This window comes from Delphinus delphis, chromosome 1 (genome assembly GCF_949987515.2).
Source record: "Delphinus delphis chromosome 1, mDelDel1.2, whole genome shotgun sequence".
Classification (NCBI taxonomy): Eukaryota; Metazoa; Chordata; class Mammalia; order Artiodactyla; family Delphinidae; genus Delphinus; species Delphinus delphis.
Window position 1 is genome coordinate 14,605,682 of NC_082683.1, and position 23,517 is coordinate 14,629,198.

Sequence of the window (23,517 nt, forward strand, 5' to 3'; positions counted from 1 at the left end):
CGACTCCCGGGACCTTCCGCCAAGTGCGCGGCGCAAGAGGCGGAGCCGCGCAGCTCCGGGGCGGGGCGGGGCGGGGCGGGGTTTCTGGTCAGCTGATGAAGGCAGGAGCTGGAGAACCCAGAAGCCGGGCGGCGGGGAGGCTCTAGACTTGGTAAGCCGAATTTGAGGCTGGGGCTGCGGTTCGGGACTCTGGGCCTTCCCTGCTACATCTTTCCAACACCCTCCTCCAGCCCCTGGATGGTCCTGGGGCTACTGCCCCCACCTCGGGGCGCGAGATCTTGGAGCGAGGCTCTGGGCTGGGATTGGGAGGCCCTCGGCGGGGGCCCAGGGCCCCCTCCTCAAGGGCGACCAGCATGACCCCTCGGGCCGCTCTGACCTAGGGCCTGGGGTCTGGGTTCCTTTTTCACCTCTTGTTCCCGGCCGACGGGCCCCTGCGTTTCTGACGACTTTGTTTTCCCCAGGGCGGGCCAGAGGGGGGCTTCGCGGCGAATGAGCGCCGACCCCAGCGGCTGCCCTGTTATTATCCCCGCCTAACAGGCGGCCGGTGCTCGGCTGAGTCACTAGGAGGGAGTTGTGACCGAGGACCTGGAGGGCTGGAGTGGGTGGTAGCCCCAAGGCGGGATGCTTCTCCCCTCAGGTGCTCCCCAATTCTGCAGGGAGCCCAGATTGTCCCCTCCCACTCCATGCCTAGGACAGGTTTCCAGGTGTGTACATGGGGAGTCTGTGTTTGGAAGTACGAGGACTGACGCAGTCTTGTCTTTTCAAGGCTTCCTGAAGCCTGCTGTTTGCCGGGAACCCTGTGGGGGGAGGGGAGAGAGCTCTAGACAGAACAGAATAATAGCCGTTCCCGGTTATTCTACTGAGGGTTTAACCTGTGCCAGGCACCATTCTAATCCCTCAGCCTGGATTCTCTCATTTAACTCTGCCGTTAGCCTAGCAGGTGGATACTTGCATCATTCCCTTGTTTTACAGGGTGGAACTCTGAGGCTCAGGCACTTGACCGCGAATTCATTACTAGTAGGCATTAGGCAGGTCAGTTCCAGAGTGCTTTCTCCTCAACCCTAGGCCATCCAAGCTCACAATTAGGTCTCCCATTCTCCCTTCCTTTCTTTGTTTCTCTCTCTCTCTCTCTCCCTTCCTACCTTCTTTTCCTTCCTTTCTCTCTCCCTCTCCCCCCTCTCCGTGTCTGTCTTGCTGTTTTTTGAACCTTTACTGTGCACCTGGTGTGTCCGGGGCCTAAGAATAAGTTTACAACTAGGGTGAAGGGACAGGAGTGGGCTTAAAGGGCAGCAGTGGCTGAGGAGTGTGATGAACATTCTTCGGGTTTGTGGAGGAGTTAAGGGAAGAGGGGACAGGTGTTTTCCCGCCAGCTCCTGTGAGGACCTTCTAAACTGAGACGGCAATTTAGAACTGGGTCTTAGTTTCTCTTTACTATGCCGCCTAGGATGAAGAGGCCCAGCCTAGGGGAAGAGATGGCATGGACAGAAGTCAGGAGACCTGGGAATGACCGTCTGAAGGCCTAGAGGGAGGGACAGGAGATGGGGGGAGGGCAGTTCTTGGAGCACCCTGGGGCTCAGTCTCAAGGCATTTGGACTTACCTGGTAGATAAAGGTGGCCACTTGGGCAGCTTCAGTGGGGAGCAGCTCTGTGACTCAGCTTGGGATCTGGACGAGTTACATGGCAGCGGCAGCGGATGCCATTTCCAGGGCTGCCTTTCTTTTCTTTTCTTTTCTTTTTTAATATTTATTTATTTATTTGGCTGCATCAGGTCTTCGTTGCGGCATGTGGGCTCTAAGTTGTGGCATGCAGGATCTAGTTCCCTGATCAGGGATCGAACCCGGGCCCCTTGCATTGGGAGTGTGGAGTCTTAGCCACTGGACCACCAGGAAAGTCCCTCCGCCTTTCTTTTTTTTTTGCGGTACGCGGGCCTCTCACTGTTGTGGCCTCTCCCGCTGTGGAGCACAGGCTCCGGACGCGCAGGCCCAGCGGCCATGGCTCACGGGCCCAGCCGTTCTGCGGCATGTGGGATTTTCCCGGACTGGGGCACGAACCCGTGTCCCCTGCATCGGCAGGTGGACTTTCAACCACTGCGCCACCAGGGAAGCCCCCTCCGCCTTTCTTAAAGTGTGCTCATGTGCACAGAATACATGTGGTCAGAATACGCTGGGGGAGCTTCTTAAACCCAAGGTCCTTGATCCCCAGCTCTGACACACTGATCCTGAATTTCAAACATGTGCCCTCCATGATAACAAGGCACCCCTGAATCAACTATATACTTCAATTAAAAAAAACAAAAACCACAAGGCACCCCTGTTGTGGTCCTTGTCACACCTACAGACCTGGTCAACCTTTGTTGCAACCCTGGCCATCCATTTGCTCAGTGCTGTTGGACTAGGAGGTGGGCTTGGTCTCAGAAGCCAGGCCTGGGCCCAGGCTGGCTTCCTACTTGGGTCAGAACCCACGGGTGACAGGCTCTGTGCACAGTGGCCCTCAGAGGAAAGTGTCTTCTGTTCAGGGCTCAGGCGTGTCTCAAAGTATCCTGAGCCCCGAGCTGCACATGGACCCCGAGCATGGACAGGGGACCACCCACCCAGGGCCCTGGGCCCTGGGCCCTATGAGCCATGGTACATCCCCCAAGACACCCATCCCTCCTTCACTGGGCATGTGTCCACTTTCTTTCTTCCCTAGCCTGGTGAAGAGAGGAAGTGAGAGTGACCTCAGGGTGCTTGAGATACTGGTCTCTCATTCTTAGTCACTACCATTGTGTCAGGCCCTGGGCTAAGAGCTTTATGTGCATTTTATCTATACAACAACCCCAAGGAGGGAGCGGACAGTGTTCCCCTCACAGAGAAGTTAATGAGGATGGCAGTATACTACTGTGATGACCTGCCGTGGTGTGTTGAGGCTCTACAAGAGGAGGCTTGGGGAAGTGGTCCACTGGAGGGGTGGCTGGGGAACAAAAGGACTTGATTTGAAATGCCTGAGGCACCACAAAAACCCAGCTCCTACCTGGACTGCGTGCTAACCTGGGGTGGCCTTGCAGCTGCTGGTGGCAGGACGGCAGATAAATGGCTCCAACATCAGCTGTGCTGAAGGTCAAGGGGGGGTGGTCACCAAGGTACAGGAAGAGACCTTCAGCCCCCCTTTGCAGGGCCCCGGAGGGACTGCAGTGAACCAGGCAGGCAGTGACCTGGGGTGCCCTTGCCCCCAGCTCTGGGGCTCGCTGTTGAGTCGCGTTAGAGCTGAGAGCCTAGAGCTTCCTAAGAAAAGCAGCTGACTCGCTTCCTTTCCCTGCCTGACGCTCCCAGGTCGCTATGGCCTCAGCAGTTCCAAGGGTCCAGCCAGGGTGTCTCAGCCCATTCGGGCCAATGTAACAAAATACCATTTGTCTGGATGGCTTAGAAACAAACTGATTTCTCACAGTTCTGGAGGCTGGGAAGTCCAAGTTCAGGGTGCTAGTAGATTCAACGTCTGCTGAGGGTCCACTTCCTAGTTCATAGATGGCTGTCTTCTCGATATGTCCTCACCTGGCAGAAGGGGCGAGGGAGCTCTCTGGGGTCTTTTCTATAAGGGCACTAATCCCATTCATGAGGGCTCTGCCTTCATGACCTAAATACTCCCCAAAGGCCCCACCTCAAAAATACCATCACATCGGGGGTTAGATTTCAACAGGACAGGAGGGACATGAACGTTTGGTCTATGGCATTGTCTGTGGGGCATTGCTTTACGAGGATCCTGGGTCTTTTGACACAAGCAGAAACTGAAGGTGGCTGGAGAGAGCCTCATCCCAGGTGAGGAAAGCCCCTCTGAGCGCAGTGAGAAAAGGGGAAGCCTGTCTTCTGGCTGCGTGAGACCCTGGGCAGCCCTGCAGACCACAGGAAGGTGCCGCCGTTCCCAGGGGCAGAAGCATGGTGGCTCTGAGTGCTTCCTGCTTGGGTGGCCCTGGCAAGTCACCTCCCCGGGTCCACGCAGACATATCAGTAGCCCCCACTTCATAGAGCTGATGTGCAGCAAAATGCAGAAAGGCCTACGTAAGGTGCTTAGCACAGAGCTGGTAAAGTGCTCAGCTCTCAGGGGCTGTGATGATTCTGCCCAGCAACCCCACTTCCTCTTCCTCCTCTGGGACTGTCACACAGGCTGTGACTGCTCTAGGACACCAGCTGGGGACTTCGCTGCCTGCCCCGCAACCAGCCAGCTCCTGGCTTTGTCGGGTGAGAATGGGGAGGTGGCTCCGGACTCTTTGCCAGCAGGCGTCCTACACACGCGAGCTGCTGGGAGAATGCGGCTTGAGCACGCCAAGCTTGAATCCCAGCCATGTGTGCAACTCACCTGCTCCTTCTTCACCACTTGCCTCATCTGACCAATGTACTAGGGCACAGCCGTACTTTTTTTTTTTTTTTGGCCGAGTGGTGCAGCTTGTGAGATCTTAGTTCCCTGACCAGGGATTGAACCCAGGCCCCAGCAGTAAAAGTGCTGAGTCCTAACCACTGGACCACCAGGGGATTCCCAGGACAGCCGTAGTTTAAATGAGAGGGTGTACTTAGTGGGCCTGGTCTCAGCAGACCCTCACAGCGTGATTTGCAAGAAGAAGAGATTGGAAACAATCGAAATGTTCAGGAGTTGGAACAAAGGTGGCATTGTTTGAGGGCTCAGTTCTCTACACTAGATTTATGGACTCATTGAACCCTCACAGCTGTATGGGGGAGGCACTGTTATCGCCCCATCTTGCAGATGAGGACACTGAGGCACAGCAAGGCTGAGTCACTTGCCCAAAGTCGAGGCGTTAACAGGCAGAATGGGGATTCGAATGCACCTGTCTCTGACCACACATCCAGTGCCCTCCCTGCATATGTGGTTACTTTGATCTCTGTACTGATCGTGTTCTCTGGTTCAGGGGCTCAGTCCATGTTGGGTGATAAGGCTGGAATGGGCTCAAAGTGGCGGGACCATGACTAGGACCCAGACCTCCCAAGGCTGAAGGCCCCTGTCTTGTTCCCTGTAGAGCTGTCGCCTGCCTCAGCACACCGGCTCCCTCCCTCCCTCCCTCCCTCCGAAGCCATGGTCTGGAGGAAGCTGGGCTCCAGCAACTTCTCCAGCTGCCCCAATGGCTCCAGCCAGTGGATATGGGACGTGTTTGGCGAGTGTGCCTGGGATGTCTGGGACAAGGCCAGCGTGGGCCTGGGCTTGATCTCCATTCTCTGCTTTGCTGCGTCCACCCTCCCGTGAGTAGCATCAGGGTGGTGGGACCAGGGCTGGGTTGCACGGGTGGGGCAAGTGCTCCTGGGGCTGCACCGAAGAGGGGCTCGCTGGCTGGCGTTGGGCCTCTCCAGACTCAAGGCCAAGTGTGCTCCCTCTCCCACCCCCACTGACTGACTTCCAGCCCGCCCTGGAGGGCCCTACAGCGAACCTCACTCTAGGCCCCGCCTTGAGCTGGACCATGCTGACACACAGGTAATAATAATAACACCTGTTCAGTGAGTGCCCACTGTGTACCTAGCTCACTTCTAAGCACTTGACATGTCTTTACCCTATTTAATCCTCATAACCACCCTGTGAAATGGAGACAGTCTGTATCGCTTCTTTACGAGGAAATAGAAACCCAGAGAGGTGAACTACCTTGCTGTGAATTGCACAGCTAGTCAGAGAGGAGGCGGAGGAGTGGGAGGGCTGGGGTGCATCGAACTTGGCCTTTGTTCTGTGACAGTCTGGTGGAGGACAAGCAGTGATTACAAAACCGCAGGGCCACTGCTGTGATTAGGGAACGTGGACACACTGTGACCTGGGCAAGTCCCTTCACTGCTCTGCGCCTCAGTTTACTCATCTGTAAAATGGGAATGTTGTTCCCTACCTCACAGGGTTGCTGTGAGGATGGCCTTTACACACCGTAAGCTCAGTCCTATGGCTGGGCAGAGGGGGTGCCGAAGAGGAGAGGTGAGGTCAAAGAGGTCATCCAGGGCCCTGTAATGTAAGGGCATTCTCCACTGTTAGGAAATCTTATGCTGTTTCTCCTGAGGGAGAAAGATAACAGTTTAATTGAGAGATAATTCCTATGCCACTGAGTTAGCCCATTTAAATGTACAAGTCCAGGGTTTTAGTATATGCACAGAGTTGTGTAAGCATTGGCGCAATCAGTTTGGAACATTTTTGTCACCCTAAAAAGAAACCCAGAAAGAAATGAGTCATTCCTCGTTTCCCTCTAAATCTCCCGGCCCCAACCACCAATCTGCTTTCTGTCTGTAGATTTGCCTGTTTTGGACATTTCATATCAATGGATCATACAGTATGTGGCCTTCTGTGACTGGCTTCTTTCACTTAGCGTAACATCTTCAAGGTTCATCCACGTCACACGTAGCTAGTGTCAATACTTCATTCTTTTTTTACATCCGAATAGTAGTTTTCGTTGTATGTGTGTACCTTTTGTTTATTCATTCGTTCATTGATGGACATTTGGGTGGTTTCTACCTTTTGGCCAGTGTGATTAAGGCTGCTATGCATGTTCATGTACAAGTTTTAGTGGGGACATGTGTGTTTACTTCTCTTGGGTGTATACCTAAGGGGTGGAATTGCCGGGTCACATGGTAACTCTGTGTTTAATCTTTTGAGGAACTGCCAGACTGTTTTCCAAAGCGGTTGGACCATTTTATATTCCCACCAGCAGCGCATGAAGGTTCCAATTTCTCTAAATCCCCATCAACACTTGTTATTTTCTGTCTTTTTTATTATACCATCCTAGTGAGTGTGAAGTGGTATCTCATAGTTCTCATTTGTATTTCCTTGTTGGCTGGTGATATTAAGTAGCTTAATTGGCCAAATTATATTCTCTTTGGAAAAAGGTCTATTTAGGTTCTTTGCCCATTTTTCAATTGGATTATTTGCCTTTTTGCTGTTGAGTTATAAGAGTTCTTTATATATTCTAGATATATTTTGCAAATATTTTCTCCCATTCAGTGGGTTGTCTTTTCACTTTCTCGATGGTGTCGCTTGAAGCACAAAAATTCAAAAATTTGTTGATGTCCATTTTTTTTTTTTGGCCGCTCCGTGCAGCATGTGGGATCTTAGTTCCCCGAGCATGGATCGAACCTGAGCCCCCTGCATGGGAGCTCGGAGTCTTAACCACTGGACCGCCAGGGAAGTCCCTTGATGATGTCCAATTTATGTGTTTTTTTCTTTTGTTACTTGTGCTTTTGCTATCATGTCTAGAAAGGATAGCTTAATCCAGGTAACAAAGATTCACCCTTATCTTCTAAGAGTTTTATATAGATTTATCCAAGTCTGACACCAATTCTGATGTGTTTTTTTGCCACACCATCAAGCAATCAACTCAATTCTTACACTGTCTACACCTGAGACAGCCTCAGATCCCACAGGTTAGGGGCCCCGTCCTACAAGTCCCACAAGAGTGCTCCCTCCTCCCCGCTTCTGAGACCAGTCACAGGTCCAGGTTGTCATTTGTGCTTCTGACCTCCAGCTGTAGATCGGAGATTCCTCCGACCCCGCCTCAGGTTTGACTAGTTTGCTAGAGCAGCTCCCAGAACTCAGAGGAATGATTTTTATGGAGGCTTCATTATACAGTCATTGGCCATTAGCGATTGGGCTCAATCTCGAGCCTCTCTCCTCCCCTGAGGTGGGTGAGGGGGGTGGGACAGGGGCCCCTGAGACCAAATGTCCCAACCTTCTAATCTTACTGTTGGTTCCCCTGGCAATGAGTCCTTATCGTCAGGTGGCCTAAGGGCTTTCCAAAAGTCACCTTATTAACATTACAAAAGACACCTTTTTTTCTCTCTTTCTCTCTCTCTCACCCCTTAGGACATTCTTAGGAGAGCTCTGTGCAGGGAACAGGGAAGAAGACCAAATATATATATTTCTTATTGTAAATCACAGTATCACAAATTAGTTCTCACATGTAGAGCTTTGACTCAGCTTGAGTTGTATTTTGTATAGGGTGTGAGGTAGGGATCCAACCTCGTTCTTTTGCATGTGGTACCCGGTTGTCCCAGTACCATGTGTTAAAAAGACTACCATTGGGAATTCCCTGGCAGTCCTATGGTTAGGACTCTGTGCTGTCACTGCTGAGGGCCCAGGTTCAATCCCTGGTTGGGGAACTAAGATCCCACAAGCCGTGCAGCGGCCAAAAAAAAAAAAAAAAAAAAGACTACCCTTATCTCATCAAGTTGTCCCAACATGCTGCCTAGGGCTTGACATTTTTACTGACTCACCTTGTCCCAGCTGCCATACTAGATGTGGCAGAAGTAAGCAAAACCGACCCCATCCTTGCCTTTGTAGACCTTCTGTTAGGGAAGGAGAACTGGAGGGACGGGGGAGAGACTGGAGGCAGGGAGGCTGTGTAAGGCATCCGGCAAGCAGTGATGTCTGGGGGATTGGATAGGTGGCCCTTAGCAGGCAAAGCAGACAGGTTTGGGTGATGGGTGGAGGCCAAGGGAGAGAGACTCCCCATCTTGGGGTGAGGGCTCCCCCAGAAGCACGAGGAGCTGGTGGAGCCGGCTGAGGCCTCCCCTTTCCACCAGGGCATAGTGCCAGCCCTGCCGGAGCCTGGCTGATTAACCAGGGAGGGGGTGTCAGAGGTCTGGGAGGAGCCCCAGGTGATGGCAGGGAGGGCAGCCACCTTCCTGCTTCTCCTTAGGACTCGGCCTTTCCTGAGTGTGACAAAATCACTTTCCCTGAAATTTATGGAGACCCTTCAAGTCACAGTATCCTGGAAGGGCAGGGCCACGGGGTAAACCTGAAGGGCCTCTCCAGGCCAGCCCCATGCTGGGCACTGTCCCTTCCCTCAGGAAGCTTGAGTCCAGGAGGAACTGACCAATGCTGGCAGAGCTCCCTTCTAGGAAGGCCCTGAGGAGGAACTGATATTTCCTGAAAGATACAGAGAAGGGACTGGGTGAGCCATCTGCTGAGGCAGAGTTTGGAGGAAGAGAAGGCAGTCCCGGTGAAGAGGTGGTGGGGGTCGGAGTGTCCCCTGTCGGAGGAGGGAGTTGGAAACAAGGAACACAGGCTTGGGTGGGAGACCTAAAGAGCTGGGGGCGGGGTCAGCAGGAGATGGAGGTGGAAGGATGACCGTGAAGAGCCAGGGCCAGGCCTAGCTTTCCTAGCTTCTGTCTTGGGTGGAAGGTGGGGTGAGGTGCTGTTTAGTTACCTTTTACTAATTTAAATACATGCAGATGATTAAAGAGAAATGTAAGCAGCAGATGGCCGTTGTGGAACGACTCAGAGCAAGCCTGGAACCTCAGGGTCTGAGTGTGAATCCTGCTTCCCTGACTTTTCCATCCCCAAAGAGGCCCATCGAGACTTGACCCCATGGCGTTGTAATCAGAGCTCTGGGAGCCACAGCCCGAGGCTTCTCTGTTGCCCTTTGAAGATAACAGGCCCGTATTATCATCCATCTCCCCTGGAGATAGGGCATCGCCCAGGCCTCGGCTGTAGGGCAACCACCATCCTCCTTCCTTCCAAACACCAACCCCCCTCCCGCTCCTCCATAGAAGAGAGAACCCAGGGTCCCTATGAAGTGGTTCTCAGGGTCTGACGCAAAACATCAGGGCCCTGTAAAGGCCCCAGGTCCCCACCGAGAGGCTGCTGTGGAGGAGAATCTATCGTGCAGTGGCCCTCTCTGGAAAGATGCATGTCCCATGGAGCTCCTGGCTTGGAAGGGATCCCCTGGTAAGAATCCCCAAAGGGCAAAGAAAGGCCCATGAGGATCCCACCTGCGGGAAGGATCAGCTCCCAGGCGACCCCCTGTGCAGACGCCGCCCCGGCCCCGCTATTCCGTGTTGGCTCTTCCCATGTTTACCCTCCACGCGGTATCACAGCCGTCGGCCCCTGAGCACACGTCTCCCTCCTCCGCCACAGCCAGTACATCAAGGCCTGCAAGATGGGCAACATGGACCAGGCCCTGTCCCTGTGGTTCCTCCTGGGCTGGATCGGCGGAGACTCCTGCAATCTCATTGGCTCCTTCCTTGCTGACCAGCTGCCCCTGCAGGTGGGCTGGTCCCCGGGCTGGGTGGGCTGCCAGGGACAGTCTGCAGAGGCTTCCATCTCGCGAGGGCCCCATGCTATAGAGAGAGCCCTCTGCCTGCCGCACAGTGTGACAATGGGCTGTGGGCCTCAGTTCCCCCATCTACAAAATGAGCACATCAAACCACAGGATGGCTGGGGTCTTTGACCTCTGAGGTGCTGAGATCCTGACTGAGCTTTCAGGGCATGGGGCCCTGGAGGAGGAAGGTTTTCCCTTGGGAGGCCCAGGTGCTATCATTCTTCCGTGGCTGGGTGGAGCTGGGACTCAAAATCAGCAATCTATTGTCTTCCCAAGGGGGGCTGTAAATCGCCCCTGTATCAGGCCAAATGGTAGCCTCCACTTAACCTCTGAGTCCCATTTTGTCCTGCCTGGTCATGCTAGCCACGGTTTCCTCTGTCTACCCAGGCGGGCACCTGCCAGGCCCTTGCCTACCTGCTTTCTAGCTCTGCCAGGTGGGAACTGTGATCCCCTCCTTTCTAGATGAGCAAACAGAAGCTCCAGGAGGTGAAGCAACTTGCTCAGGGTCACCCAGCTGGGATGGGGCAGAGCTGCCCGGGTGCTGGGGTGTGGTCCCTGAGCCGGGGACTGCAGCCAGCGCCCTGGGCCCCCTCTTCTCTTGCAGACTTACACAGCCGTGTATTACGTCTTAGCCGACGTGCTGATGCTGTCGCTGTACTTTCATTACAAGTTTAAGAAACGCCCCTCTCTGTGTGAGTACTGGTATCCCTGAGGGCAGCCAGGAGGCCTGGAAGCTTGGGAGGAGGAAGGTTTCCCATTGCTGGTGATAAACCAAACCTCAAAAAGGCTTCCTCGGGGGCTTCCCTGGTGGCGCAGTGGTTGAGAGTCCGCCTGCCGATGCAGGGGACGTGGGTTCGTGCCCCGGTCCGGGAGGATCCCACATGCCGCGGAGCAGCTGGGCCCGCGAGCCATGGCCGCTGAGCCTGCGCGTCCGGAGCCTGTGCTCCGCAACGGGAGAGGCCACAGCAGTGAGAGGCCCGCGTGCCGCAAAAAAAAAAAAAAAAAAAAAAAAAAAGGGCTTCCTCCGGGCCTTATCTGAAAGCTGGGGCCCTGATCACCTGATGAGCCGAGATAGAGGGCAGTGAGCACATCCGGGCAGGACCACAGGGAGTCCCCTTCACTTAAGTTCTCTCATTCAACAAACATGGCTTCAGCTGCTCCTCAGTGCCGGGCCCTGGGCTTGGAGCTGAGGAAACAAGGACACGGCACACAGGATTCAGAAGGGGCAGATCCAGGGCTGTACAAGAAATGATCCAGGCACCTGGGGGTGGGGCTGTCTCAGCATTTCCACGCTCCATAATTCCCTTCCTGCCCCCACTGCCCTCATCAGTTTACCTTTACAACCTTAGGAGAAGGGTACTCTCATTATACCCATTCTACAGATGAGGAATAAAAGCTCAGAGAGGTTAGGTCACTTGCCCAAGGTCACACAGCCACTGAGGGACAAGGCCAGGACTCAAAGCCCAGTCTGTCTGCTGCCACTCAGATCCCTAATCTCAGCTTCCCTCCTGCCTCATGTCCAGGGTCTGCCCCCATCAATTCTGTGCTGTTGTTCATCTTGGGGGTGGCGTGTACCGCCCCACTGCTGAGCAGCGCTGGCTTGGTGGCTGCCCCCAGGGAGGTGTTCCGGGGGCGGACGCTCTTGTCTGTGGAGCCGGGCAATAAGGTGAGGTGTGGGCACGCGAGAGTAGAGCAGGGTGGGGGTCTGGCTCACCCCAAGGGCCCGCCCCTGCATGACCACGAGGTCAGGGGAATTGCCCTCGAGGAGGGAGTTGGGGCTCTCAGTCTGCACCCCAGCCCCTGCTGAGCACTGAGCACTCCACTCTGCCCTCTCAGCCCTTCACGCAGCAGGAAATCATTGGCTTCGTAATCGGCTCCGTGTCCAGCATGCTGTACCTGCTCTCCCGGCTGCCTCAGATCCGCACCAATGTGAGCCGTGGGCAGGGGCACTGGGGCCACGGGAAGAGGAGCCGGCTGGCAGCTCGGGCCCCTGGGTTAGGGAGTAGCAGCAGGTCTGGTCCACACTCACTGTTGGCTTGGGTGACTGAATCCACTTCTCCAAGCCTCAGTTTCTGCCTCTGGAAATGGGCATGAGATGCCTGCCATCCAGGGGTACATGTGACCTGCATGTGTCCCGGGGAGGTCGGAGGTCAGGTGAGAGCGAGGGGCTGAGAGCAGAGGAGAAGGTGGGGAACCAGAGATGGGGGAGCCTTGCTGGGCAGTGAGTCAGAGTAGGGCTGGGGAGCAGGCACCTTGGGGCGAGCAGGGTGGGGCAGCCCTAGTCTCTTGCGACCTGGGCAGGGTGGCCCGGGAGATGACGTTGGAACAGGGATGAGGAGTCAGGCCCTGGAAAGGGCTGATCTGGGCAGCAGGCCCGTGTCGTCACTGGTCACACCGTGTGCAGTCTGCTCGGAGCATGTGCGTTGTGACAGGGCAGATGGACACATGGACAGTTACAGTCCAGAGAGACAAGAGGCCCGTTTGAGGTCTCTGACCCTACACCCCTCGCTTCCAGTTCCTGCGGAAGTCGACCCAGGGGATCTCCTACTCGCTGTTCGCCTTGGTGATGCTGGGGAACACGCTGTACGGGCTAAGCGTGCTGCTCAAAAACCCTGAAGTGGGCCAGAGCGAGGGCAGCTATGTGCTGCACCACCTGCCCTGGCTCGTGGGCAGCCTGGGCGTCCTGCTGCTCGACACCATCGTATCCTTCAGGGTGTGAGGGTGGGTGGGGTCGGGGGGGCCACAGCAGCCTCCGCCTGCACGTGGCTTCAGCATCCATCCATCCATCCATCCTTCCTTCCATCCATCCATCCATCCATCCATCCTTCCTTCCATCCATCCATCCATCTCTCCATCCATCCATTCTTCATCCATCCATCCATCCATCCATCCTTCTATCCATCCATCCATCCATCCATCCAGTCCATCCATCATCCATCCATCCATCCATCTATCCATCCATCCACCCATCCTTCTATCCATCCTTCCATCCATCCATCCTTCCATCCATCCTTCCATCCAGTCCATCCATCCATCCATCCTTCTGTCCATCCGTCTGTCCGTCCATCCATCCATCCATCCTTCCATCCATCCTTCCATCCTTCCATCCATCCATCCATCCATCCATCCATCCAGTCCATCCATCCATCCATCCTTCTGTCCATCCGTCTGTCCGTCCATCCATCCTTCCATCCATCCTTCCATCCTTCCATCCATCCATCCATCCATCCATCCATCCATCCATCCATCCATTCTTCTATCCATCCATCCATCCATCCATCCATTCTTCTATCCATCCATCCATCCATCCATCCTTCCATCCACCCATCCACCCATCCACCCATCCATCCATCCATCCGTACATCCAAGAGCCAAACCTCCCATGTGCTGGGCACCCCTCCAGGTACCGGATCTATTTGTGAGTAAGAACAGAATGGTCCTTCCTTCAAGAAGCTCACAGTTCAGTGGGGAGGCAGACAGGATACGCGTAATCATAAATAATTACTTCATTGTGGTGCTACTGAGTAGCACAGAGAAAAACTGCAAGAGTGTGTGACCAGGGGCCTGTCTGTCCTGGTTTAGAGGCTCAGCAGAGGCCTCCACTAGTGCCATTGAAACTGTGCCCTGAAGGAGAAGTTAGGCACAGGAGAGGGAGGGATGTTCCTGGCACAGCTTGTGCAGAGGGTCTGGGGAACAGGGCATAAATCAGCCCATCCAGGCAGGAGGAAGGAAAGCTGCAATGTGGAGACACACACACGTGAATTAGAGATGGAAAAACTTGAGTTCAAATCCTGGCTCCCCGGTGTCCTGTGTGACACAGAGCAAACCGTTAGCCTCTCTGTGCTTCCATGTCTTCATCTTGCTGTCTCACCAAGGTCATGGGGCAATTACATAAGCTAAGGTGTCTGGAAATACCCAGCAGCGGACCCAGCACACAGTGAGTGCTCAGTAAATGTTTGCTGGATGGCTGAGCAGGGCATTATTTGCATCTCCTTTGGGAGGAGATAAACGGGGCCCTTGTTTCGACGTTTGCGGAGTTCCTGGTGGGTGCGATGAGAGATGAAGAACGTTAAGCTCTAGTGCCCCAAAATGGCCCCTGCCACTTGCTGAAACCCCCAGGGTGCTGTAGGGTGAGAGGAGGGCAAGATCCTGGGGCTGGGGTCAGGGGAGGCTGCCTGGAGAGGAAGACCCAAGCGCTGGACTTGGCAGATAAATGGGGTTTGGCCGGTTGAGGGGTGGGAAGGCAGCAAGAGCAGAGGCCAGGAGGCCATGGCTGACCCTGCCCACCTGGCCGAGTTGCAGGGAGGGAAGAGGGCAGCAGTTCTGGATGGGGCCACAGGCCACCCTGGGGCAGGTCCAATGCAGGCTGTGCTCCGTTTGGCCTTGACGTTGACTCCTTCGGATCTCCATACAGTTCCTGATATACAGGGATGCCGCCACCTCATCAGAGCGCCAGCCACTCCTCCCCAGCTGAGCAGGACCCAGACCCAGGCCAAGCCCAGGATGACAGGGACCTGCAGATGCCACACTCAGGAAGGGAGAAGTATGGGCAGTGACGGTGCTGCTGACCCTGGGCTGGGCCGTGGAGGAAGCTAGGGGTGCCTAGAACTCCCGGCCCGACCGCCTACCCCCAACACCTCCGAAACCTCGTGAGCTGACCCTTCCGGAAGCCCTGACTGACGGACTCTTCCAGGAGCAGGTCAGCCCCCAGGGCCAGCCCACCCCGCCTTGGGATTCACCGCCAGGGTCTGAGGCAACTGTCCCTGGAGCCTGAAGGGAGGGCCTGCAGCCGAGACCTCGCCTCTCAGAAGACAGTGCAGCTGCCCCTCAGCTCACCTACCTCATTCTGCCTGCTTCCCCCACCCAACCGCCTGGGGAGGAGCCCAGCTCAGCCTGGTGCACCCTGGACTGTACCGTCGACTGCAGATGGCCTAGTGAACGGTACTCCCCGTGAGGCCCGTCCTGGTGCTCCTTTCCCGGTGCCGGGCTCTGCGCTGCTCTGGGGCACGGTGATGGATGGCGATTGGGGTCCCACCTACAGGCCCCAGGTGGGGGCCTAAGGGGTCAGGATGTGGGAGAGCCAGGCCAGAGGGGACTGTGTCTGCTGGCCCGCCCCTGCCCAGCCTCTTGGGCCTGCAGTTTCTTCAACCTGCTTCTCTGTGACAGGCTCCACACCTGGTGGTGGGGCCACAGCAGTGAGAAAGACACTCCTCCAACAGGATCCCTGCTCCGCGGTGCTGAGCAAGAAGCGGAATAGTTAAGGTTCAGACTTTGGTTCTGCATCTCAACTTCTCTGTGCCACAGTTACCTCATCTGTGCAATGGGATGACAGTATTACCACTTTATATGTCCTTCTAGGGATTAAATAAAATGGTGTGCTTATGGATGTTAGCCCTGAAGTCTGGCGTGCAGAAGGAGCTCATTGAAGGTTAGCTTTGATCATTTTTAGTTGGAGGAGAAGGACAACCAGATCTCCCTGGAAATCAGGGAGACCTTCCTGGAAGAGGTGACATGGCAGAAGGACAGTCAGAAGATAAATGGGGAAGGTGCCAGTGTTGCAGGCGGGAAGGGTGGAGAGGAGGGCAGGGCTTAGCCCCGAGCTCTAGTTCCTGTGCCCCAACTTTAGTTTGCCTCCCAGACCCCAACCTGAGTCCACTTTCTTCTTGGCCACAACCCCATGCATGCCTGAGGACGGAGGGGCCAGCTCCCCTCCCTGCTGGCCTGCTGTCTCACCTCCCCCCCCCCCCACTCCCCCACACAGCCGGTCCCAGGAGCCATCAGGGTGGGTGGTGCCAGGTGCGGCTAAGGCTGGTAGGGAGGAGCTGGGGCTCAGCGTGAGCCTCTCTGTTAGAATCTTCCTCTTCCAACCGTGGGGAAAGGAAGGAGCCCGGCCACAGGGCTGTAGCCTCGGCCGCGAGGGGACGCCTGCCCCGGTTTGGTGCCAAGCGCAGCTCTCCTCTCCACCCTGGCCCACGCTGTGCTGGGCGTCTGGGATGGGGGTGAACCAGCTCTGGTCCCTGCCCTCAAGGAGGGGAGATGGGTGCCGGGCCCTAGAGGGAAGGACTGTAACCAGAAGGTACAAAGTGCCATAGGAATGAGGCGACTCAACCTGGGAAGGCTTCGTGGAGGAGTGGCCCGGGAGCGGAATCTTGAGAGAGAGGGAAGGGTGTGTGCAAAGGCCTGGAGATGGGAGTCAGGGCTGCTCCCAAGGTGGGGTTGGAGTGAGGACAGGATGGTGGGGGCAGGGCCAGCCACCAGCGCTCACAGCAGGTGACCTGGTTTGGTTGGGGGAAGAGGAGGAGGGAATGGGAGTCTGGGGAGGCCAGGGAGGGGGGCGCCTCTGAGGTTCAGTTGGGCAGTGGGGCGAGTGGGGTGCAGCGCCTCAGCCCTGTCCTGGGCAGGCCTGCAGAACCCTGGGTGTCACCTGGCCTGCAGCTGTTTATTGAGCACTTGCTGTGTGCGGGGCGGGGCTGGGCTGTACCCTCGCTCGGTCCCCACAACCCCCACTGCGGTAGGTGGCGCAGGTGCAGTCATCACAGCCACATGACAGATGGGAAAACAGGCTCTGAGGAACTAAGCAGCTTCCCCAAGGTCCCCCAGCTACGAGTGGCAGCTGTGCTATCCACATGAGGTCCCTCAGCTGCGGGGGCCATCCCACACCCGGCCCTCGGAGTCCCATCCCTGCCTCCGCCCTTGGCGGGGGGTCCAGGGCTTCAGGCCGGGTGCCATCCAGCCTCACCCTTGTCCTCGGGGGCGGCGCAACCCTGCTGTGCTCAGGCCCCCTCCCCACTGTTCTGAATGGTGCCTCCCACCCCCAGGGCCCACGCCCGCCCAGCTGGCTCAGTGCCCTTTGCAGCCAGGATCTGGTGCCCTCCCGGCCTGAGGACCTGGGGGCTCAGCTTGGCAGTGTGAACCCAGGTGTGGGCCTGGGCTCGAGCTGGGTGGGGAAGAAAGAACGAGCTGTCACAGCCCCTGCCCTGGTGGGGGTGATGGGGTGATGGCTCTTGCTGGCAGGCGCCACCCAGTCTGCCGAGAGCTGTGGTTCCTTCCTCCTCATGAAAGCCCCAGTCCGATGGGGGAGACACTGGCACACCCTGCCTGATGGAGGACGTCGTGGCAGTGGGTAAACGGGACAGGTGCAAGCCTGTCGTGCCGGGTGAAGGCTCATCAGCGTGTCCACCGTACTGGGACCCTCCCCGTGTTCCTCCCAAAGAGCGGAAGGGCCAGTGTGACCATCAGTCAATTCCACTGTCCGGACTGGGCCGTGCTTACCGGCTGGTGGGGTCCCTGAGGTGCAAGGTCCTGGGTGGACTGCCTTTCTCCCCTGGCTGCAGGCAAGCGTTGGTAGGGCCTTCACCTCTAGGTGTGGCCTGAAGGGATGAGAACCTTCCTCTCGCCTGAAGTGTGGACCTAGCATTTTGGTTTCAGGCCCAGGCTCTGCACTTACCAGTTGCCCTGGCAACTGGTCCAGGAGGATTTCTCCCTCAGGACCCACACGGGGAGCAGGAGGCTGGGCCAGTCACCCCCAAAGATCCCTGCCTTGGCGGCTTTACATGTCAGCTATTTTTAATTTTTTTTTATTTTTTAGTTAATTTATTTATTTGGCTGTGTTGGGTCTTTGTTGCTGCACGTGGGCTTTTCTCTAGTTGCGGTGAACGGGGGCTGTTCTTCGTTGTGGTGCGTGGGCTTCTCATTGCGGCGGCCTCTCTTGTTGAAGAGCACGGGCTCTGGGTGTGTGGGCTTCAGTAGTTGTGGCACGTGGGCTCAGCAGTTGTGACTCGCGGGCTCTAGAGCACAGGCTCAGTAGTTGTGGCGCACAGGCTTAGTTGCTCCGCGGTACGTGGGATCTTCCCGGACCAGGGCTTGAACCCGTGTCCCCTGCATTGGCAGGCGGATTCCTAACCACTGTGCCACCAGGGAAGTCCCTTAGCTATTTTTTTTTTTAAAATTTTAATTTTATTGGAGTATAGTTGGTTTACAATGTTGTGTTAGTTTCAGGGGTACAGCAAAGTGATTGTTATACATGTCCATTCTTTTTTTAGATTCTTTTCTCATATAGGTTATCACAGAACACTGAATAGAGTTCCCTGTGTTATACAGTAGGTCCTTGTTGGTTATCTGTCTTATGTATAGTAGTATGTGTAAGTTCACCCCAAGCTCCTGATTTATTCCTCCCCTTTGGTAACTGTTAAGTTTGTTTTCGATATCTTTGTCTGTTTTGTAAATAAGTTCATTTGCATCTTTTTAAAAGTTAGATTCCACATATGAGTGACAGCATATGGTATTTGTCTACGTGTTAGCTATTGAATGAGATGCCGTCTATGAAAATGCCTGGGGCACCCCAAACCTCAAGGTGGGGGGCAGGCAGGTGGCATCTACAAAGGACTGGCCCACAGACCCATCCTCAGTGCCCGGCCCCAGGCCCTCCCAGCCCAGGGTCCCCTTGGTTACTTAGCGAACCTGGGATTTTTTTTTTTTTGCCACTCATGGCATGTGTGATCTTAGTTCCAGGCCGCATAGCCCAGTGGGAGCAGGCTGTCTGCCTCTGCTTGTTCTGAGGCTTCAGAGCAAAGGCCGCCCCCAGGCCCAGTGACTGGCTCAGCAGATGCTGGACACAGGTGCCCTTTTTCTTCCAGCCTCTTTAGGGCTCACTGGTTCCCAGGAGCAGAAGCCCACTTGCTAAGCATGCAGCAGAGGCTCTTGGCCGGCTGTGGGCTCACAGGAGGGAAGGTTAAGAGGTGAGCCATCGGTGTCTGGAAGGACAGGACAGGCACTACAGCTCCGGGAATCATTCCTGGTGGGAATGAAATGGCACTGTTTCAGCATCAGTCTCTCAAGAGAGAGCATCGTAACTGGCCTATTGTGGGTCACCCGGTGGGGATGAGGGAAAGCCGTGGCCACACTGCACCGAGGCTGCGGGGAGCGGGTGGCACCAGAGAAGCAAGAGGGGCCGTGAACAGGTCCACAAGGCTTGCGCCACCCCTCGGGCGGGTAGGGTCCCACAGAGCAGGGAAAGGACGAGCTGGGAGGTGGCCCCGAGCCAGGGGCACACACTCCTCTTCTGCCACTTGGGTCCGGCTGCCCCTCACTGAGGAAACCCGGTCTCAGGGCCCAGTGTCCCTAAGCTCACTGGCCTGACTTAGCAGCAAAAGACAGCAGTGATGGCTCTTCCGGTGATGGAAGATCAGGCCTGGCATACATCACAGTCACAATTTCTGGCTTCCAATTGTTATTTTGGTCACGTGATCGAACACCTGCTAAACATGAACTCATTTATCTGTGCCAAGCACTCTACCACGAGGATGTCATTTCCATTGGAGAAGGGCTCTGGGTCCACTGACAGAGCTCCGGCCTTCACCTGTCCGCCTCCCTCATCTTCTCCACCTGAAGGTCCTTGAAAGGAACTGCACGCAGGTGTCTCTCCTGTTCCCCGTCTCTATCTCAGTGGTACTCTGCACTCAGTAAAGATGTGCCCCATCTGGGAACTTTCTCATCAGACCATGCAGAGAGGAGCTGGGCCCAAGGATTCGGGGACAGGCGTGTCAGGGACCCAGGTACCTCAAACCAGAGGGGCTTCGCCGGGGTGTGGGCCCTACTGCCCTGCCAAGCTGCCCTGGTGTCAGCCGGGAGAGCACGGACTACAGCTCGGAGGGACCTTGGGCACGTTAACCCCAACCTGTTTGCCCACGTCACCCAGGGCTGTGAAGATGGCGTGGGACGAGTGTGGACATGCCTGCGCAGAGCAGGTGTTTGCTGAAATGAAAGGGGAGGTGGGGGAGAGCCCCCATCCCATCACACCTGATGATGGGATGGCCCCAGCTGTTCAGGACAGGTGGGGCAGGGTCTGCGCAGAGCAGGGGCCCAGAGAAGCCGTTGGAGATCTGCAAGGACCCCCTGCTCGCTCACCACGTGGGCCCCACGCCCCCACTGGGGTCAGCCCTCCCAGCCGAGCTCACACATGCTTGGACAGCAAGGCAGGCAAGAAAGAACACAAGGCCAGTGCTAACTGCATCCCAGTTTCTTTTTATTTATTTTTTTGTTCTTTTTTTCCTTTTTTTTTTTAAGTATGGAAGCTCAAGTATAAGATGTAGATTTTTTTTTAAGCTTTACAAAAAAACAAAATAAAACAAAAACTCCTTTTGCATTCCATAAAAATTGACAGAAAAGCACCTGGCCAGAAGAGCAGGACGGTCCGCAGGTCCCCGCCCCCCACCGTGTGGTCTCCGCGGGACAGGGGCCAGGCGTGCGGGACGACGCTGAGGGCCACCTCTCCTTTCTCCCAGAGCTGTCCCCTGTCCCCGCCAACCCCCAACCCCAAGCAACTCCCAAACACACGTGGAATCAGATTTCCAGTTTTTCTTCTATCTTTCACACACCACAGTTATTTCATAAAATTTTTTTGTTTTACATTTTTTACACCAATGTAACAAAAGGGTGGGAGGGAAGGGAGGCAGACAGTGTATTTTATGCCTATAAATGGGTGGTGGTGGAGAGACGGGGGGGCGGGGCAAACAGAAAACATGGTTTCTATGGAAATACTGAGTTTTGATAGCAAAATGTGGTGGGAAGTAGGCCTCAGAGACAAGAAGGGTGTTTATAGGGTTTATTCTCAGGGAGAGATGGCGCTGTGCAGTGGTGATGCAAGTTGTTGTGTGACCTGGGGCGGGGAGGGAAGGGACGAGGGAGGGAGCAGAAAACGAGTTTCTAAGAAAGGAATCTAGTGAGCGCACGGCAGCGTGTCCGGTTAGTTGGGAAGAAGAGGCTTAACACTGCTGCTTTCTCTTCAAAGCCTCCACCAGGTCGTTCTTAAGAGCTTCTTGTTTTGATTTGTCTGCAAAAGTCTGCACAGACCTGTCCGGGGAGAAGAATTGTCATTAGCAGGCTGAACAGGAAGAGTGCAGCGGCGAGGGGCCGAGGGCTGCCCTGCCGGTGCGTCCAGGGCGAGGGGCCGGGTCACTGGGCTGGGTGCCCCCTTCCCCGTCCTCTGGGAGTGCGAGCTGCAAGCTGTGCGGAGGGGGCAGAGGGGCCCAGAGCCCGAGGCCGGCCCCGCGGGGGAGGCCATGGCCCACCTCTGCACCAGGCTGGGCATGACCCGGACTCTGGGGCACAGATCCCAATGTCAGCCTGAATCAGAAGTGGGCCTCCAAGCACGCCACAGCAGAGACCGTCTGTGCTTCAGCCCAGCTGTGGACTCAGGCCAGAGGCCGAGAGATAAGGACCCCGTTACAAAGCACGGGGTGCAGGGCTGGCCCCCCGGCGAGCATTAGGAACCGGCACCTCGGACGTCTGAGCCCACTGCCTGGGCAGCACCTGCGGGCAGGCACTTTTAGGCTTCGGCTGCAAGGCACCATCAGCTGTTAACTTGGCCAAGAAAATCCCTCAGCCTGAACTTCAAGAGGCAGGAGGGGACAGGTAAGTGGCCCTGGGTCGCTGCTGTCAAATCCTGAATTTGTGGGGAAATGTTCACGGGAGTGCACTTACGCACAGGTTAGACTGAGCGAACGACAGCTAACCTTTGTAGAGGTTGTACGGTTTACAGAGTGCTTCTCAGGCACACTTCACTCTCACAAGCATTCTGGAGGGGTCTGAGCATTACTCCCAATTTACAGATGAGGAAACTGAGGCTCAGAGAAATGCTCCTGGCAATGACCTTAATGATCACTTTGTCAGATTTCCTCGATGTCTGGGTTAGCCAGGAACTTACTAAACTATTGATAAACTTCCTAACAGTTTCAAAGCAGTGGAAAGAAAGAGTGGAAGGCTACCTTGCAGGAATGCTGTGGAGCCATGGGAATGTCACGCTTGACACGCACTGGCCGTGAAACAGAATGGGAAGGAGAGACCCAAAAATAATCCCCCCCCACCGGATATGGGTGAAATGCAATGAAGCAGGAGCATCCCACGTGGGATTCTGGCTACTGAGTCCTGGAAACGTCATGGGAAGTGCCCTCGAGATGGTGAAGGAGGCGGCAGAGACGAGGCTTTGAAAGAGTCTATGCGCAGCTACGGAAGTGCCCACGAGAAACGCTGACATTTTTGGTTGATGCCGCTGAATACACTTTTCTGAGCGTTTGCTCTGCTCTGCTCTGCGACGGCCAAAGGAAGGCTCAGGCACCGGCCCTGGTGGCCCTCGGGCTGCAAACCTCAGCCAGCCCACCACGGGCTTCTGGAAAGCTCCCAGTGGGAGGCTAACTTGCCCAGCGGGAGGATGCGGTGGGCGGAGTGATGGCTCCCACGGCACCCCGGCCCGACTGGGTGCTGGCTCTTCTGGGAAGGGGCACGCCAGGCCTGGGCTGTACCCAGCCCCCCGCTACCGCCCCAAAGGAGAAATTTCCAGAGTTAGAACCAGGTAAGGAACAGGAGGTCAGGCTTGGAACGGCTGGAGGTGCAAGGAGCAGGACCCTCGTTTAGGGAAAGGAGCTCGGGAAGGTCACTGCCAAGCAGCTCGGAACCAATGCCTGGAGGTGGGAAGGAGGGCCTGTCCTGGACAGAAGGTGCCAGGCTGCCCACTGCTGCAGGGGATCTATGTCAGAAAGCCTCCAGTGGGTGGCCACAGGACTAGCCGAGGTGAGGGATCCAGAAGATTCTAGACCCACCCTAAAAGCTGAGGGGCTGGAGAGGAAACTGCACCATATGGAACGCCTTAAAAGGGGCTTTCTTAATGCTCTGATGGGAGTGTAACGGTCCGAGCGTGAGGCTGGAGGCTGACAGACGCCCCAGGCCTGACGCACACACACACACCAGACTGTGCTGCGGTCCCACGGCTGCAGAAGAGCCGCTCCGCCTGGCTGCACAGGCGCCCCACCTCTGTCCCCCCCACTGGGCCTCTTCCGGGTCAGGGTCTCCGAGTCCAGCCCCTGGGCCTGGGAAGAAGCCCCTAAGCCCAGGCCCTACAGCCCTGCCCAGCTGGGTTTCCAAACGCCTCTTATTAAAACCAGTTTCCCTGCTCCTCTCCGGGGATGCCGACTGCTTTCACACATCTGTATCTGTCACTAGCTCAAGTCATGGTCCTTGGCCATCGTCTACAGCCAGACTGCTGCCCCTCCATGGGCGTAAGGCATTTAGGAGGACAGCTGCAGCTCGCCAGGGGCAGAGGGTTATGCCGGTCCCGGCGGCTCCAGCGGCACCCGGTCTTGGGGGTACCAGGCCCGGCCCGGGGGTTACAGCCGCACTCTGTGTTCCATCCTCAGACTCAGGGCGATACACCGCCCCCTTTTAGGTCGGCTAGCCCCAGTCAATCTCCCACAGAGAAGGGGGCTCATCTGGCTTCTGGGATCCTTGGTGGACAGCTGGCGAAGCCCCGGCTGCACACACAGCAGAGGCTGCCAAAGCCACCGGCCAAGCGGGAGGCCACTGGGAGCGGCGCAGGCGAGCGGCTCCTGCCGGAGAGGCGACGGTGATGCCCGGCGATGCCCGGCCTGCTCAGGGGCAGAAGCCCAGACGGCCCGCCCTCACACGCGGCCCCGCCCAGA

General features: G+C 56.2%; 2 protein-coding genes and 1 non-coding gene across 5 annotated transcripts in view; 1 reads left to right on the top strand and 2 right to left on the bottom strand.

Moving 5' to 3' along the window:
- Positions 1 to 87: 87 nt before the first annotated feature.
- SLC66A1 (solute carrier family 66 member 1) lies at positions 88 to 15,436 on the top strand. The gene is made up of 8 exons (XM_060015390.1): positions 88 to 151; positions 5,003 to 5,222; positions 9,862 to 9,991; positions 10,650 to 10,737; positions 11,569 to 11,711; positions 11,882 to 11,974; positions 12,561 to 12,758; positions 14,460 to 15,436. Exons 2-8 carry the CDS (start codon positions 5,059 to 5,061, stop codon positions 14,517 to 14,519), a joined length of 876 nt encoding a protein of 291 aa, XP_059871373.1. The 5' UTR covers positions 88 to 151; positions 5,003 to 5,058; the 3' UTR covers positions 14,520 to 15,436.
- Positions 4,431 to 4,503, bottom strand: TRNAK-UUU (transfer RNA lysine (anticodon UUU)). Its single transcript has one exon. It is a non-coding gene; the product is annotated as a tRNA-Lys (tRNA).
- Positions 15,437 to 20,042: 4,606 nt separating the features above from the next.
- CAPZB (capping actin protein of muscle Z-line subunit beta) overlaps positions 20,043 to 23,517 on the bottom strand; it is a 136,565-nt gene continuing 133,090 nt past the window's right edge. For all 3 annotated transcript variants that reach the window (XM_060015397.1, XM_060015393.1, XM_060015391.1), the window contains one exon: positions 20,043 to 20,896. Coding sequence is in view for 1 of the 3 variants with exons in the window: in XM_060015393.1 (XP_059871376.1) it covers positions 20,809 to 20,896 (88 nt within the window). In the remaining 2 variants the exon portion in view is untranslated. The remainder of the gene's footprint in view (positions 20,897 to 23,517) is intronic.

Bases quoted from the DNA above. Each gene is read 5' to 3' on its own strand.
- SLC66A1 (XM_060015390.1), top strand. From the start codon at position 5,059: ATGGTCTGGAGGAAGCTGGGCTCCAGCAACTTCTCCAGCTGCCCCAAT. The intron at 9,992-10,649 runs GTGGGCTGGTCC...CTTCTCTTGCAG, and splicing joins CTGACCAGCTGCCCCTGCAG to ACTTACACAGCCGTGTATTA. The intron at 11,975-12,560 runs GTGAGCCGTGGG...CCTCGCTTCCAG, and splicing joins TGCCTCAGATCCGCACCAAT to TTCCTGCGGAAGTCGACCCA.